Consider the following 16,160-nt stretch of genomic DNA (forward strand, 5'->3'; position numbering starts at 1 on the left):
TTAAGCTTGAGAGGACAGTCTACGGGCCTGTATTCTGTATTACGTATTTTCCCAGTGGGGGAGGGGGGGTTATTGGTGTGTCAGCACTCAGCACCTGCCCAGAGGCGGCAGACTCCAGCAGGCTGACGTACTGTGAGAGAGTAATCCCTCCAGATGAACAGAGAGTTTACATTTGACTACCTAAGCATGCAAGGTGAGCTGCACCATGATTCTGGGGCTTTCGAGCGATGAGGGGAAATCCACATCATAAGCAGGACTGTTCTTAACAACACAGGCTTTGAAAAGAATGTGACCCCCCCCCCCGTATCATTGTTTGGATGAACTCTAAAGACCTGTGCACCCCCCCCCCCCAGTAATATCCATTAGTTCTGGGTTTATTTCCCATGCATAACTTAGTCGGTTTAGTTCCACTTTTTATGAGCATCCTTCGTGAATTAATCTAACGCAAGTCTGATCCACTTAGGCCTTGTTAACATGTTCGCCACGTCGGTCAGGCTGATGCGAGTGACATTAATTCCACATTTTCAGGCGATTTTCCAAGAAGTGGCTTTTCTCTATCCTCGGTCTGAGATTCCCTTCACAGCAAAAGCCTCGTCCCTCCCGGCACCTTTCCGCCGTCCGGGCGTGTCAACGGCGGACGAGTCGTGCGCTCTTCGTGGCAGACTCTTACTTTGAAAGCGTCAGCGGCTCGTGCAATGCTTAGTCATGGTGAGTACAGCCTTCCCCCGCTCCTATGTGGCAGACGGTGGCACACATACTGGCAAACCACAATGGAAGAATTGAATTAGACTAGCTACGTGAGTTTCTTTTTTTTCCCTCCTTCTAAATAATATCAATACACAAAAAGTGATTTTTCCCCCCCGTGAATTAAATGTTGGGACATTTTACAGCGAAGGTGTGTTTTGAAACTGAATTGCGACCCCGCGTTTGTTTTTTCGCGGATCGAGTATAAGCCATTACGCCGCCGTGTGAAAATGAGTGGGTTATCTTGACAAGTCGGCTCGCTTTCCCCAAACGCTTTTGACGGCTAGCTCAGCGCTAACTTCGTCGCGGGTCACGGAAATAACGACTGCACGTTCGTCGGCCGTCACAAGATTTTGATCGGGCTGTCCGAAATAGTTGTATCGTTCTCACCCCAATCGGCTTTGTAAACAAATCCACATTTTTCTTGAAGATACCCCCCCCCCTCCGATAGTCAGGTAGCGAGATAGCGCGGAAAAAAAAGCATACACCATCTTAGATTTATAGAAAGGATTGATCTTCACATGTTTTTGGTGCGAACCGTTTCCATATAGCGTATAATCCCCCCCCCCCCCGAGTCCGGCGCTGGATAGGTTAGAGAGTTCAGAATAAGTCAAGCGATACATATGTAACAAAAATGCTCTTCGGTAAACGTTCGTGGAACGTCAATGTTGCCGTTTTGTGTGTGGCTTCTGTCGCTGCTTTCATGACGTCTCTTTGTCACTTCGCACGTATCTGCTATGTGGCCTGGGCTGCTGTTTATTAAAGCCACTTTAACCTATCATCTGTCATTGCATTGCATATACTGTGGGCCTGTGGAAGTTTAGCTGCAAGGGAGCCAACTCGACTAGTCATTTTCAGCGATGTGTCCGGTTCGTACGGTAGACTAGAGAGTTAAATGTGAAAGCATTTCCCCCGATACAGGATGTCAATGTTACACCTCAAGGCTGCAACAAATGCCTATATTGCCGGAAATAATGGAGAATAATAAATTGCAAAACAACTGAGACGTTTTCATGTTGGATGGGAGCGCCCGGAATCAGTGTTGGGCAACATTTCCTCCCGTACAACTATTTACCATGAAAACTTGGAGGGAAAAGCACGCCGATGAACAGAAAGGAGGGGGGGAGCCCCGTGATCCTATGGAGGGAGGCTTTATATGCTATACGGTTTTGGGGGCTGACTGCAGTTGTGAAAAGTTCTGTCACAGACATTGTTTGTTAAGCGGTTGATATCCTTGGGAAAGTCCCAGACATCAGTAATCTTTGGTTTCAGTTTATTTTAACGAGTTTAAGTGTAGGACATAATGACCTACTTAGCCGCCTGCTGTCATATGGGAACTGACGAGGCTGTATAGCCTGGCAGAAGCACTGTTTTCCCTTAACACGGCTTCAGATAATGTGCACAACTTATTGGCCTGTGTTATATAAGTGGGCATCTGCAGCAGCGTGGTTGCTGAGTAATTCTGACTGTCCCGCTCTGTGAGCACCAGATAGATGGCCAGAGAAGTGTCTGTTCTGCTTTTGTCTTTTTTTTTTTATCGCAGATTTACACTCTTGAAAGAAGTGACCATTGACCATTCTATTTCCTCCAACACGTGTTAGAGGAAATAAAATGATTTCTTCTTTTGGTATTCCAACAGGTTGTGTTGTAATGTTGCGCAAATGTTCTTTTCCAAGGACCCGAATTCAGATTTTCCTAGCTTGCCTGATCTTCCGTTGCAATGTCCTAAAACATTACCAAAAGTGTGTGTGTGTGTTTGTGTGTGTGTGTGTGCACGCGCACACACACACACACACACACACAAGTCTGTGTAAACAAGTTGTCATAATATGCTTTGTTAGATCTCACATATACGCGTTCCCAACTCGCTCTACTACCCACCCCAGCTGGACTGGTCACAGGACAGGCTGAAAAACACTGTCATACTGGCCAGCTGTACTGAGGCCTAATTTAAGTCACTCTGTTTTTCTCTTGGAGTGGGCATCACCCCCACCACCCCTGCTATCTGTTACACTCTGCATTTATGTCGTGTCTGTGTCTGTGGAGATTCTCAAGAAGTCATTTGAAGCCTTTCTGCAAAGAGATCCTACAGTCATGGGATCCCCTATACACTGGTGTAAATTTAAAAGGCATTCGATTGGGAAACCTACCTGTTTCTTGATCTTTTTAACCATGTAGAGGGTTGCGGGGCCCAGAGGGGAGCCTTGCTTTCTTTCTATATTCATTTCATCTTCACCAAACAAACATCATAGATTTATTTGAGATTTTGTTTGTACCAAGATTTGACTGTGGTTTGTTGATCTCCCATTTTTGGTATTGGAATCTTAATCGTCAGAGACATATAATTTTGATTTAAAGAGAGATGAATCATGATACAATGAAAGCATGTTCATCATGATTGGGAATAAACTTTGAACCTGGTTTACTGTAGTGTATGGAAGAACAAACCATTGGTGGGGACAACTTTATGGTCTAGAATGCAGTGACTGTGGACAAAAAGCCGCTACAGACAATTTTTAGCTAAATCACTGTTCTGTGTAGAATGATTTAAATATAATATATATAATATAGCTACCAACAGCAGAAGCCTGTATAAAAACTATATAGCTCATTATGTGCTACTTTAAACTTGGATTGTGTAAGAAAACAGCAGTTCTTTAAAATTCGATATACCCAATGATAGCTGTGTATGAGATTGAAAGTGGACCTCATTTAAAATCATAAACTACTTTTTCTAAGTCTCTTTCTCTTTGTTTCTTCTCTATTTCCAGTTGTCAGCTGAGCCAACAGGTTCCCAGTACACACAGCGGTGCAAACAAATTCCTGAGCGGTACGACCTCGAGGAAGGCCTCTCCGGAGGAAGCCACTGAACACCCTGTCATCCCCCAGGGCTCCAAGTTACATTCGTGACACTTTTGGCATCCAGCCCTCTTTTTCTTTTTTCCCTGACAGAGGTGACAACGCCTCCCTCTGCCCTGTTTGCTGTGTACATCTCTGCAGCCCCCAGCCAAAGTATCTCCCTCAGAGGGGAGCTTAAATGATGTCCTACATTAAAATGTCATTGTAAATCCGCCCAGCCTCCCCCCCCTCTCATCCCTGCTATGAGAAATTGCTATGAAAGTCTACCTGTTGGGTTTTGTTCACAGGTTTAAACTTTCAAAGACTTCAACTATTTTATGATTTTTTTCCCCATTTTTTTTTTTTTTTAGAATGTTGTGTTGCTTGACACGGGCTGAACAGAAATTTGAGGAGCAAGGTGTGAACCTCAAAAAAGATGGTCCATTAGACTAGCAATGGGTGTTACAATAGATTTATGTTTGGTTAGATTGTGCTAGGCTATGTTTTCGTAAGTCAGTGTTTACATCCTCCTCGGAAATAAAGCTGTTGCAATGGCCAACATATACAGATTAACTGAAACAATGGGCAAATGATTTCTTTGATTGCTGTAGTACTAGTAAAACGCTCTCTCAGTCTCACCCTTACATGGTCAAGTAAATGAATAAAAGGACAAAGGTATTGCTCACAAATACCAGAGAAATCCAGATCTTCCAGTATCAATGATACACGTCATTATAGTTAATTCACACCATGCCACAGTACAAACAGCCATGACTAGCCTTTGGCATAGAAATGTGTTGTAGCTGCTTAATGATCACTGTGACTGGACTCAAGTTAAGTCAAGTCGATTTTATTTGTATAGCCCAATATCACAAATTGGCCTCAAGGGGCTTTACAGCAACACAACATCCTGTCCTTAGATCCTCATATCGGATAAGGAACAACTCCCTAAAAAAACCCAACTCAACTCAAGGACTCAAGGACTAAACAGAGTCGGAGAATCCTCTTTGCGACAGAGATTATTCTTTAACTTTGACAAAGAAGCAAAAACCAGACACCGGATAAGCCCTGAACCTGCAGTTGAACCCTTGGTTCCAACTAAGGTCCTCTATTTCAAAAGTATCCCTTATTTCACCAGTAGCCCCCACACCAACCCGCAGTGGGAGCAAGCATGCCCCTTCACACTGCCCGTTGCTCTTGAGTAGGGGGACGAGGAGGAGGGGGAGGAGGAGACAGCAGGGAAATGACAGAGTGTATGACAGAATGTAAGGCGCTGGTGACGCCATCCACGCGCAATGGCCACCGTGTTTTCAGCTACACGCTTGAGAGCCACACGGCTGCCGCCTTCGCCATCATGAATGAGCTGCGTCTGGAGCGGCAGTTGTGCGATGTGACACTGCGTGTGCGGTACAATGACCTGGAGGCTGTCGACTTTGTGGCCCACAAGGTGGTGCTGGCCTCATCGTCCCCAGTTTTCAGGGCAATGTTCACCAATGGTCTGAAGGAGTGCGGTATGGAGGTCGTGCCCATTGAAGGGATCCACCCCAGGGTGAGTCAGATATATTTTATTAGCTGGGAAATTTCTGCTATAGACCAAAAATGTCACTTGGAATACTTGTACTAACACCTGTAGTGTCTTAGGGGCATTGAGTGACAGGGAAGACTTCCCATCCCTTTCAGTTTTTTTTTTAAGGATCTCAGGAACATTCACAGATGTTAAGAGGTAGCTTAATCTAGCTATTCCTGTTAACAATATTCCTATTGTTTACTGTGGCATTATTTGCATAACATTGCAGTTGAAATGCTTTTCAAACTAATGTTCCACATAAAATCTGGATCGGATCATGTGATTGGTCTGCTGATTGGTAAAGAAAGCAGAAAAACTATTCAAGGATAAGATTAAAAAAAGTTTGAATGTCATAATTTTAGTTAATGTGACCTCACTAATTAGGTGTTTCTGAATGGTAGTGTTCACTTTCTAAGCAAGTTAATGTTTTGCCAGACAGAAACGCAGTTATCATTTTACGTGAACTTTAGAGATGGAGTCTGTGTCAGAGAGACACCCAGACATTGTCAGAACATGACAGATTGTGTGATTACAACACATCCACTGATAAGATGGTTGGTGTCACAGCTGAGGTGCATATTGCTCTCTTCATTTGTGAACCAGCTTGTTATGATGTCTGGCTAATCGAATAGCTGAAGCAAGCAGACTCAGTTTAACCACTTGTGTTGCTATTGTTCCCATTGTATTCTTATGCATTTACTCTCCCTTAATGGCTCAGCATACACTCATGCTTCTCTGACCCATATCTTTCTCTTCCTCCATTTCTGTGCCATTTCTTCATTTTCTCCTCTTTGCTTCTCTGTCTTGATTGTTTCACTCGACCCCTCCACATTCCCCTTCCATATCCTGTCCCTCTGCTCCACTATCTGATCACTGACAATTCCATACCCCCCCCCCCCATGTTTCTTCATCAATCCCTTTTATACACTCACTATGCAACTATCTCCCACTCCCTTGCCCTGCGTACCCTCTCAGGTTATGGACAGACTGATAGAGTTTGCCTACACAGCCAGCATCTCTGTGGGGGAGAAGTGTGTGATCCATGTGATGAACGGTGCGGTCATGTACCAGATTGACAGTGTGGTCAAGGCCTGCTGTGACTTCCTGGTCCAGCAGCTGGACCCCAGCAACGCCATCGGCATCGCCAACTTTGCTGAACAGATAGGCTGCACTGAGCTCCACCAGAGGGCCCGGGAATACATTTACATGAATTTCAGCCAGGTATTGTGAGATGCAATATTGAAAAATCCAATACAGAATCAGGGATCAGTTACCGTATATGTGGTGTTTATTAAAGTGGTATCGAAGGCAATAGTTACTTAAAGCGGCAGTAGACAACTTTTTTTGCTTTAACTTGTTATTATGACGTACATGTTAATTGCACAGTGTAATGGCTATAGAATAATGACACCATTGGCATTTAGATTGGTTCCCTATAATCCTCGCTTTCACTCTGCAAGTCTCTGCCACTGGGTACCATCTCGCAGGAAAATGAAGGCTCAATTTACAGCACAAAGGAAGTGTGTCAACCATTGCACAACCAAAATATGATTACCATCTCGCGGAAAAATGGAGGCTCGATTTATGGCACAAAGGAAGTGCGTCAATCACTGCGCAACCAAATAGGAAGAGGATAGCAATTTTGTTTTCCCCAGTAGTGGAAATGGCGTACCATGGAACAACCGAAGTGACAGTGGAAACTACCTGGCAAGAGAAAATAACCCTGTTGATGGAGGAGGCAAAGAAGGTGAAGAGGGGGAGCGATAGAAATAGAGGTACAACAAGAGCCTGTCCATAGCTCCATAGCTCGAGCCTGTCCATAGCTCGCTCGATGGAGCAAGCTATGGTGTTGTATCGAATTCTGTTTCCCCATCGAGATCGGTTTCCCCCAAGCCAGACTAAAGCATTCGCATGGAAACAGATTTGCTATTGGTTACGATTAGGTTAAGGTAAGCATTATGTTAAGCTTAGGGTTAGGTTGAGGTTAGGTTAAAGTTAATCAAGTGTCTGGATGTTGTGTCGAACTCTGGCTAGGGGGAAACAGAGTTTGAGACAACACCCAGGTACAGGGATGATCCAGAAATGGCCGGTGTGGGTGCAGGTCTTTGTTCCAACCAAGCAGTTACACACCTGATTCTATTAGTCAACCAATAGTCTTTGCTAAGTACCTTGATTTGTTGACTCAGGTGTGTAGCTGCTTGGTTGGAAAAAAGACCTGCACTCACACCGACCCTTTCTGGATCATGTTGCCCATCCCTGACCCAGGACTTGAGAGGGTTCCAAACAGACATTCAGTTGGCATTCTTTCTACTGGATCAGTAAGTAACACAACTTGTGTACTTATTAATACTACCAGATGTTTTACTCCGCCTTTATCATAGCACTGAGATCAGGGTTTTTAGTTCAATTTGGGATTCTTACAGTTGTTTCTTGCTTTGGACAGTACCCAGGCTGCTAATATAATAAGTGGAAAGGCGATCTGGTTGTCTTTGCGACAGTGGCGCAAACAATAAAAAACACCTGGAAACACGGGGGGGGGGGTTGAAAAGTTGTCTACAGCCGCTTTAAAGCAGTGTTAACCTTGTAATGCTGTTGCACGTGGAATTAAGAGTTTCCTATTGTAGCCGGCTAATTGTTTCTCGACAGATGAGATAAATGAGATATTTCATTAAGTTTTGATGATGCCTTTGTTTTGCTTTCCCCTGCTTTCATATTCAGTAGTTAAACAACTGTCAGCATTTTTTTCCGAGCTGTAAATAGACAGAAAAAAATGAACTGATTTCACTTAACCTCAGGACATCTAGATCCTCATTTACAACTGTACATTTTAAACATGTACTGTTCATCCAGTCTACATATCATATGCATTTACACAACTTATGTTTATGTTTCATTGCGTTGGCAATCATGCATTATAAAGATTCAAATCTTCTGCATGATGCCAGCTCATAAATGGATTAAGCATTTGACTTGTTTTAGTTAATGTTGCTCTCAGTTGTTCAGGTCAAGGGGTGTTGTGGTACAGACAAACAGTTTTCAATTGTTCTATTGCGGTCTCTGTAGGCCAGCCTTTGTACTTCAAACCTGAGAGTTGGTGCCCTGCATCTTCCAAGTGTGTGTGCTACATGAGTCATAGCATGTAAGGATGTATCAGTGGCCCAATTTACCTTGGGGACTTTGTTCTAGACATGTACCAAATGTCTTTCTTAAATTCCCAAGGTAACTTTGTTCTTTCCACTTGTTTATTTACACACCTAAATAAGTACTGCTCAAGGGCCCAGCACGTCTGTTAAAAATGTCATTAAATATTTTCATCTACTCCTTTGTCCTCCTGTTTACAGGTAGCAACCCAGGAGGAGTTTTTCAATCTGTCCCACTGCCAGCTAGTTACCCTCATCAGCCGTGATGAGCTCAATGTGCGCTGCGAGTCTGAGGTCTTCCAGGCATGCGTGGCGTGGGTGCGCTATGACCGAGAGAACCGGCGACCTTACGTCCAGGCTTTACTCCAGGCTGTCCGCTGCCATTCCCTTACACCTAACTTCCTGCAGGCTCAGCTACAGTCTCTAGACTGGGATCCCCAGTGTAAAGACTACCTGGCCCAGATCTTCCAGGACCTCACCCTCCACAAGCCCACCAAAGTCAACTCCTGTCGTACCCCCAAGGTGCCGCAGCTCATTTACACAGCAGGGGGTTACTTCCGTCAGTCTCTCAGCTACCTGGAGGCGTACAACCCCTGTACGGGAGCCTGGCTAAGGCTAGCCGACCTCCAGGTACCCCGGAGTGGTCTGGCAGCCTGTGTGATCAGCGGGCTTTTCTATGCTGTCGGTGGAAGAAACAACGCACCTGATGGAAACATGGACTCGAATACATTGGACTGCTACAACCCCATGAACAACTGCTGGCTGCCCTGCGCGCCAATGAGTGTGCCCAGGAACCGCATTGGAGTCGGCGTTATCGATGGGATGATCTATGCAGTGGGCGGGTCACATGGTTGTATTCATCACAATAGTGTGGAAATGTAAGTGGATGGGTGATTCGATTGGCAGTGATCACAGCTATTTTAAATGGATTTGCATTTGGTTTTGTGTCATGTGGCTATTCTCAAAGATGGGATGAGTTTTAAATATTTTGATTATTATGATTTTTAATTTTTCTGGGTTTCGGCTTAGTAGCACGATCAGGATCTGACTGAAAGCAGTGGAAGTCTTAATTAAGACAATCTTATTGTATTCGTTCATGTTAAAGGGATTTTCGTCACATTCTCAGGAAATAAGTCGATTATATTTGGAAAATGGTGTTCATACAGCTGCTATTGTATACTTTTAAAGAATAAGAAACTGTCTTTTTAAAAATCGCTTTCCAGGTAGCTGTAATGGAAAAGTGTATATTTTTAGTGAAGCATTTTTTTTGCACTTTAGAACACCGCAACTTTTTCGAACATAAATTGGTACTTCTTCATTCAAGTCAAATGTTATTGCCTGCCAATACATCTCACCAACAAATGTCTCATGTATTAATCCTGCTCCACAGGCATGATTCAAAATTCCCAGACAGGCCCAGTAACAAATTATGAATTCGAAAATGGATGCATGCCTTACGTATCAAGTATATATCCAAGTATCATATTTATGAGTCACTGCTGATAATTCACCTGTGTGAGTGTCTCGGTCCTGTTCCTCAACTGTGCTGTAGACATGAAGCAGTGACGAATGACAAATATTAACAGGGCAAACAAAAGACTGTTGAAAGGCCAAATGCCTAAACTGGTGGAATGTCCACCTCAAATTTCACAATAAAAATTGAATGTGTTAGTTCAGCTGAGCGCGGGTAGCGAAACTGGATGACAACTGATTTGTGTTCATGTCCTGCTCCTTAGGTATGACCCGGAGAGGGATCAGTGGCAGCTTGTAGCCCCCATGTTGACGCGGCGAATCGGTGTGGGGGTGGCTGTCATCAACCGGCTGCTGTACGCAGTTGGGGGTTTCGACGGGACCCACCGGCTCAGCTCGTCCGAGTGCTACAACCCAGACAAGGATGAGTGGAAAACCATGGCAGCCATGAACACCGTTCGTTCTGGAGCTGGTGAGAAAGAAATGGAACAATGTGGTCACATCAAAAGTTTCCATCTACAGAGAGTCAGCTTTTGTGGAATTAAAAAAAAAAAATCTTTCAGAATGACAATAATACAATGGGCTTGGAACAGAATTTGTGAATTATGAAAATGAGAGGGCTCATAAATGGCTTCTTTATGTTCTTTGTTCAAAATAAAGTGGCTGTGGCAAGTGAAGGAGTTCAAGTATCTCGGAGTCTTGTTCACGAGTGAGGGTAGGATGGAGCGGGAGATGGACAGGCGGATTGGTGCAGCATCAGCAGTAATGCGGATGTTGTGACTGTTGTGGTGAAGAGGGAGCTGAGCCGGAAGGCAAAGCTCTCAATTTACCAGTCGATCTTCGTTCCAACCCTCACCTATGGTCATGAGCTTTGGGTAGTGACCGAAAGGGTGAGATCGCGGCTGCAAGCGGTTGAAATGAGTTTCCTCCGTAGGGTGTCTGGGCTCAGCCTTAGAGATAGGGTGAAGAGCTCGGACATCCGGAGAGAGCTCGGAGTAGAGCCGCTGCTCCTTCGCATCGAAAGGAGCCAGTTGGGGTGGTTCGGGCATCTGATTAGGATGCCCCCTGGGGGCCTTCCTCTGGAGGTTTACCAGGCACAGCCAGCTGGGAGGAGACCCCGGGGTAGACCCAGAACTTGCTGGATGGACTTCCATGTCCAGTCTGGCCTGGAAACGCCTTGGGATCACCCAGGAGGAGTTGGAGGGCATTGCTGGGGAGAGGGACGTCTGGGGAAGCAGCTGATGATGGGATGAGGTGTGGAAGGATTTTTATCCATTCCTTGACTCTTATTGGTGTAGGAGAGTTGGGCTGTTTTCTTTAACATTCAGGAGAATGAGCAAAGGGGCTTTATTGGTCACATATGTGACATAATATCAGATGACGTATATCAGTTTCACTTTATCGTTTCATTTGTCCCTTTATCACAGTAAAAACACTTGATTTACTAAATGACTTAATCTAAATTAAGTGCTTGTAAGTATAGGCTTTTAATGCTGTGGTTCCCAAAAATTTTCAGTCCCCCTCCCCCATCTCATTGGAAAAGGTTTCATTTTTTTATTATCTCAATGAGAAAATCCAAGTCATTCCAAAATTATGCGAACAACTTGAAATAGTGTTGTTGGATAGCTGGATTTGAGCATAGTTTACACCATATCTGGGGAAACAGGAGGTATTGGCTCCTCCGCTTAAATGTGTGGGTTCTACATTTAATGGAAGGTGAAGTGATATGAAGCCATTTGGGGTTTGTTTGTCTCCAGTGGTTGAAGTGGGCCAGTACTCAACAGTGTGCCGTGAGGGCACCTCTACATTTTGCTCTTGCGGGAACCTGAACTTTTTCTTGACTGCTTTCACTTTTCACAGGCTTCAGATACGCACTGTGGTAATTCCCCATTCAGCTTCTCTCGTTGACACACTCTCCCCCTCAAGAGTAATTGTGTTCTGTTGTAGTCCAAGCTTTGGCTTTTACATTTGATGGTTTCCATCTGGGAACTTGCATTGTTTGTTTTTTGGTTCCCATCGTAACGTTATTCCATTACATTTTTGTTCCACTCCAATTGTTTATACTTATTGTCATCCCTCATCCTCCGCTGCAATACCCCCGACACAATTTGGGAATGATTAATATAATGAATCTAATATAATGTTGTTTATTAGGCCCACTGTGAAAGGTAACTATACTTTGTTGAAACTGGTTGTAGTCTGTTTAGCTGTTTACGACTTCTGACAAGTTTGACCGGCCCTTTGTGGTTCTTCCTAACAGAACGAGTTCCTGTATTATAAATGTGCTTCGGTTAAGTTTTTTTTTTCTTTTTTCCATTACTCACTCGCTGTAATGGTCATCACTGAAGTGCAGCAGTCCTCTAATAGCATCTCTGTTGTCAGTGCATGTCAGGGCATTTATTTTTATAGATAAACTGTAGTTCCACAAAGCATTCATTGTGTAAGCTCCCCACTCCATTCATCTCTTCAAGAACATCCTTTTAAATAATGGGCCAGTGTGACTAACTTAAAAAAAAAGCTTTTAAGATACATCAATAGAAGTTGTATACATCCTGTGTTTTACCATGTATCGGTATTTACTAAGATTTTGTTCTCTAAATACTGCTAAATAGCCTTTAGGTAAAGTCACATTTGACCACGCCTACCTCTCTTGCAGGTGTTTGTGCTCTGGGGAACCGAATCTTTGTGATGGGCGGCTATGATGGCACCAACCAGCTGAACACAGTGGAGCGCTACGACGTGGAGACGGACACCTGGAGCTTTGCTGCCTCCATGAGGCATCGGCGTAGTGCTCTGGGAGTCACCACACACCACGGCCGTATCTACGTTCTGGGTAGGTGGCTGAGAAATGAGTCGGAGAATGAAATGAGATTTACAATTATGAATCCACTAAAGCCTTAACACTGGCAAAGTGTACCCACCCACTCCCCCAGTTTTCATGTGACTTACGCCAGTTTCCTGTTTAAAAAAACAAACAAAACAAAAAGAGCCACCATATGTTTTAACCTGTACCAGTCTTTGCAGTTCCTTTAAAGAGATACTTTCATGCTGTTTCTGAGCACATTTTTAACACGGGTGGTTTGAATTACAGCCGAAAGGTAGGTGTGGTTTTATGATTTCATAGCTATTGGCTACTGAAATTAAGGGTGGTTGTGCTGGTGTGGCTGGGTGGACTAAACACTGGGGCTAAACCACTTGTGCTTGCCGTAGAAAAATGAGAAATTCACTGGTGACAGCCCCCTTCCTGCTCTGTCGTCACTTTACCAAAAAAAAAAAAGAAAAGGCGAGCGACGAGACCACCGACAGCAGCTTTGAGGTTGAGGATGTGGAAGTGGAAGACGATTCCTCTTTCACAGTGGAAGTTGACTACTCGCCTCACGAATATGTTACTCAGCCAATACAGCTGTATTCCTTCGAACCAATAGGGTGCATCTCCGCTTTTATGGCGTCCTGCTATGGACACGCCCTCTATGCTAATGGTAATTCATGATGCGGCAAGTTACCACATTTTCACCAACCGGAAAGCGGTTACTTGATTGCCGATATCTTTCACCTGGCAATAAATGTGATTTTAGGGCTACCATTTGTCTCATCGATCACATCCACACTCCTTACATCGATTAACAACAGGAAAAGTCAGATTTTGATGCAAGTATCTCTTTAAGAAAATGGGTAACAATGATTGTGAAGTTAAACAGCCCTGTAATTTAATCTGCATTTGTTTATATTCAGTAGTCCACAACTGTAAAAGTGCAGTGTAATAAAAGATCCATATAACAGAGCCATGACACAGTTGCAGCTGTGTAATATAGACAAATGTTGGTACCAAGACTACCCTTATAAAGGATTTATAAATCGTTTAGTATTAGGTTATTAATTCAGTTGTAAACACTTTATAAATCATAAATAACCAAGTTATAACAGTTTTCATACATCAATACTGTCTTACTATTTTGCAAGATCAAGTTGCTGCTGCACTTTTTATCTCTATCCTGTTAAATCTCAGCTCTTACTGGTTGTTGGCTAAATAACCAATGAGATCTGAGGCTCAACAATACTGGTAAATGTGGGCTTATTATTTGGTAAGCAACAGGTCACTGTTTCCCTTTTTATCTAATGCGTTATAACAGCTTATTAATGATTTATAAAGTGTTCACAGCCTAATTAATAAACTAATTATAAGCCATACATAAACCCTTTATAGTCCTGTGATGGCCTGGCGGCATGTCCAGGGTGTCTCCCTGCCTGCTGCCCAGTGACTGCTGGGAAAGGCGCCAGCATCCGTGCGACCCTGACAGCAGGATAAGCAGTTTGAATAATGGATGGATGGATGGAAGGGTAGTCTTAATGTAAAGTGGTACCCAGATGTTTTCATGACTCGACTAACGTTGTCTGATCCATGTCTAAGTGTCCTTACAAAATACTGTTAACCAAGGCTTACTTTTACTCATTATTTGTTTGTTTGTTTTTTCAAAGTAATCACTTTATTGATATGATGAAATATCTTTCTTTACAGGAGGTTATGATGGCAATACCTTTCTTGACAGTGTGGAGTGTTACGACCCTGAAACAGACACCTGGTCCGAGGTGACTCGAATGACGTCAGGCCGGAGTGGCGTGGGTGTGGCGGTCACCATGGAGCCGTGCCAGAAGGAGCTGTCCCAGTGTCAGAAGTCGGAGAGGGAAAGCAGTGCTGTGTTACCGACACATCACTCAGGTCCCTCTGGTTTTGACTCACGCCACGTCCAGCAACACAGCGGGTCCTACAGTAAGGACACCTGAGCACCAACTGCCACCATCTCAGTTTCTGCTTGGGGCTCTCCCTTCAGTCTTCCAGTAAATAAAGATTGCTCATGTTGATTAACTAGAAACAGACATGCTGAAGCACCCCTCACATGGGGCAGCCTTTCTTCCTCCTCCAACTGAGTAGGATGTTAAAAAGAGAATTTATTTGCGGTCAGTGAAATGAGATCTTTTTAATCTGATGTCTGTGACTGGACCAAAGTCTCCAAGATTCAAAGAATGGCTGCCTACAAAGAGGGGTTGCTTATTGGCCCAGGGATACTCGAAGAGGAGCAATAGGCTCTTTTTTTCTACTCTTTAAGACCAGCCTTTTTGGCAAAGAAAGACTTGTAAGGGGGAGGGGTGGTATTTCAAATAGATCCTATTTCAAATAGATCCTATTTGAAATAGAGGCAATTGTAGCATTGTCAGTATATAAGATATCAAAAGAGCGAAGTGCCATTTCCGCGCCTATAGGTATGATTGTCGTCACTATCTTTCCACGAGGTGCCAGACCTCAGGCTCAAAGCGGTGGCACTGTTATTTTGTGTCTCTCAATTATTTGACCCAGACAGGGAAGCCAAAGTTGAAAATCCAAAACTAATCTCAGAAAACTGGGAGCTGATTGTTTAAAACATGATAAAAAAAAACAACCCTCACACTCATTGCTACTTGTAGCTTAACTACACCTAAACGCATCGCAAAGATTCAAGCAAATAGGTGAGTGTCGCCTCTCGTAACTTGGAGAGGCGACTGTTAATGTGGGTCAGTTATTTGAATTATATGAAGTGCCAAGAGAGTGAAGGAACTTTTTTTTTGGTCGTTATTATTAGAAATGAATACTGTAGCATTTTGAAACTTGGATTCAATGTGTTTTTCTAAAAAAAAGGAGAATAGATCAAGTATGAAAATAATTAAACATCTCCCCTGTAGTTGACAATTTAGTTTTCTCGTTCACCAGACCTCAGAAAAAAGTGACCATGTTTGTGCATCCACATTCGAATATTGTGATGGAAGAAAATTTATCTGCTTAAAGAAATGCATTTGTACAGCAATTTAAGCTACAAAGATTTTTTAAGTAATTTTTTTTTTTGTATATTGATATTATGAGAAGTCTTGTAATGAAATTAAGAGCTGTTTTTTTTTTATTTATTGGTTTTGGTCTGTTTTTTTTTTTTCACCTAAACTGACAACTTTGTATTGAATTGGACTGGTGTTGTGTTTCTGACTAACTAGCATGCGTCTTAACTAAAATGAATGCCCGTGAATGCTAAATTTGAACATTTAAGTTTGCTTCAGTTTGAAAGGGACGTTCTTCCTGTCAGTCAGTAGTTGGAATGAATAATAGTATATTTAAGGTCTGCTTTGTAAATTTTTTCAGCAAACAGTACCCTGTACAAAATGCGTTGTAAAGTAAAAGTATATGTTTATTGTACCATGGTGTTCATGTGTTTTGTTTCCCTTTTTATTTATAAAGGGTGGCATCACGCATTTTATGCTCATTTTTAAAACACACTAACAAACTTTTCCTCCATGCAACTTTAGATTTTTTTCAACAACGAATCAAAGTCTTATTGTGTGATTTTTGCAAATATAGTTGGACTTACTGGTCGTGAGCA

The 16,160-nt window shown here is 43.1% G+C and overlaps 1 protein-coding gene across 2 annotated transcripts; it reads left to right on the forward strand.

Moving 5' to 3' along the window:
- The first annotated feature begins 625 nt into the window (after window positions 1–625).
- keap1b (kelch-like ECH-associated protein 1b) lies at window positions 626–16,044 on the forward strand. Of its 2 annotated transcripts, none has more exons than XM_056279702.1 (7): window positions 626–708; window positions 3,516–5,131; window positions 6,125–6,370; window positions 8,491–9,167; window positions 10,026–10,231; window positions 12,416–12,592; window positions 14,276–16,044. In XM_056279702.1, the coding sequence occupies exons 2-7, from the start codon at window positions 4,826–4,828 to the stop codon at window positions 14,539–14,541; spliced, it is 1,878 nt and encodes a 625-aa protein (XP_056135677.1). In that variant the 5' UTR covers window positions 626–708; window positions 3,516–4,825; the 3' UTR covers window positions 14,542–16,044. The 2 variants fall into 2 exon arrangements, with proteins under 2 accessions (XP_056135677.1, XP_056135676.1); XM_056279701.1 differs by lacking the exon at window positions 626–708 and adding an exon at window positions 744–797.
- Window positions 16,045–16,160: the final 116 nt, after the last annotated feature.

Source organism: Lampris incognitus, chromosome 5 (genome assembly GCF_029633865.1).
Source record: "Lampris incognitus isolate fLamInc1 chromosome 5, fLamInc1.hap2, whole genome shotgun sequence".
NCBI lineage: Eukaryota > Metazoa > Chordata > Actinopteri > Lampriformes > Lampridae > Lampris > Lampris incognitus.

Excerpts from the sequence above, each read along its gene's own strand:
- keap1b (XM_056279702.1), top strand. The coding sequence starts at position 4,826 with ATGACAGAGTGTATGACAGAATGTAAGGCGCTGGTGACGCCATCCACG. Across the intron at positions 10,232-12,415 it reads CACCGTTCGTTCTGGAGCTG|GTGTTTGTGCTCTGGGGAAC; the intron begins GTGAGAAAGAAA and ends CCTCTCTTGCAG. Across the intron at positions 12,593-14,275 it reads CGGCCGTATCTACGTTCTGG|GAGGTTATGATGGCAATACC; the intron begins GTAGGTGGCTGA and ends CTTTCTTTACAG.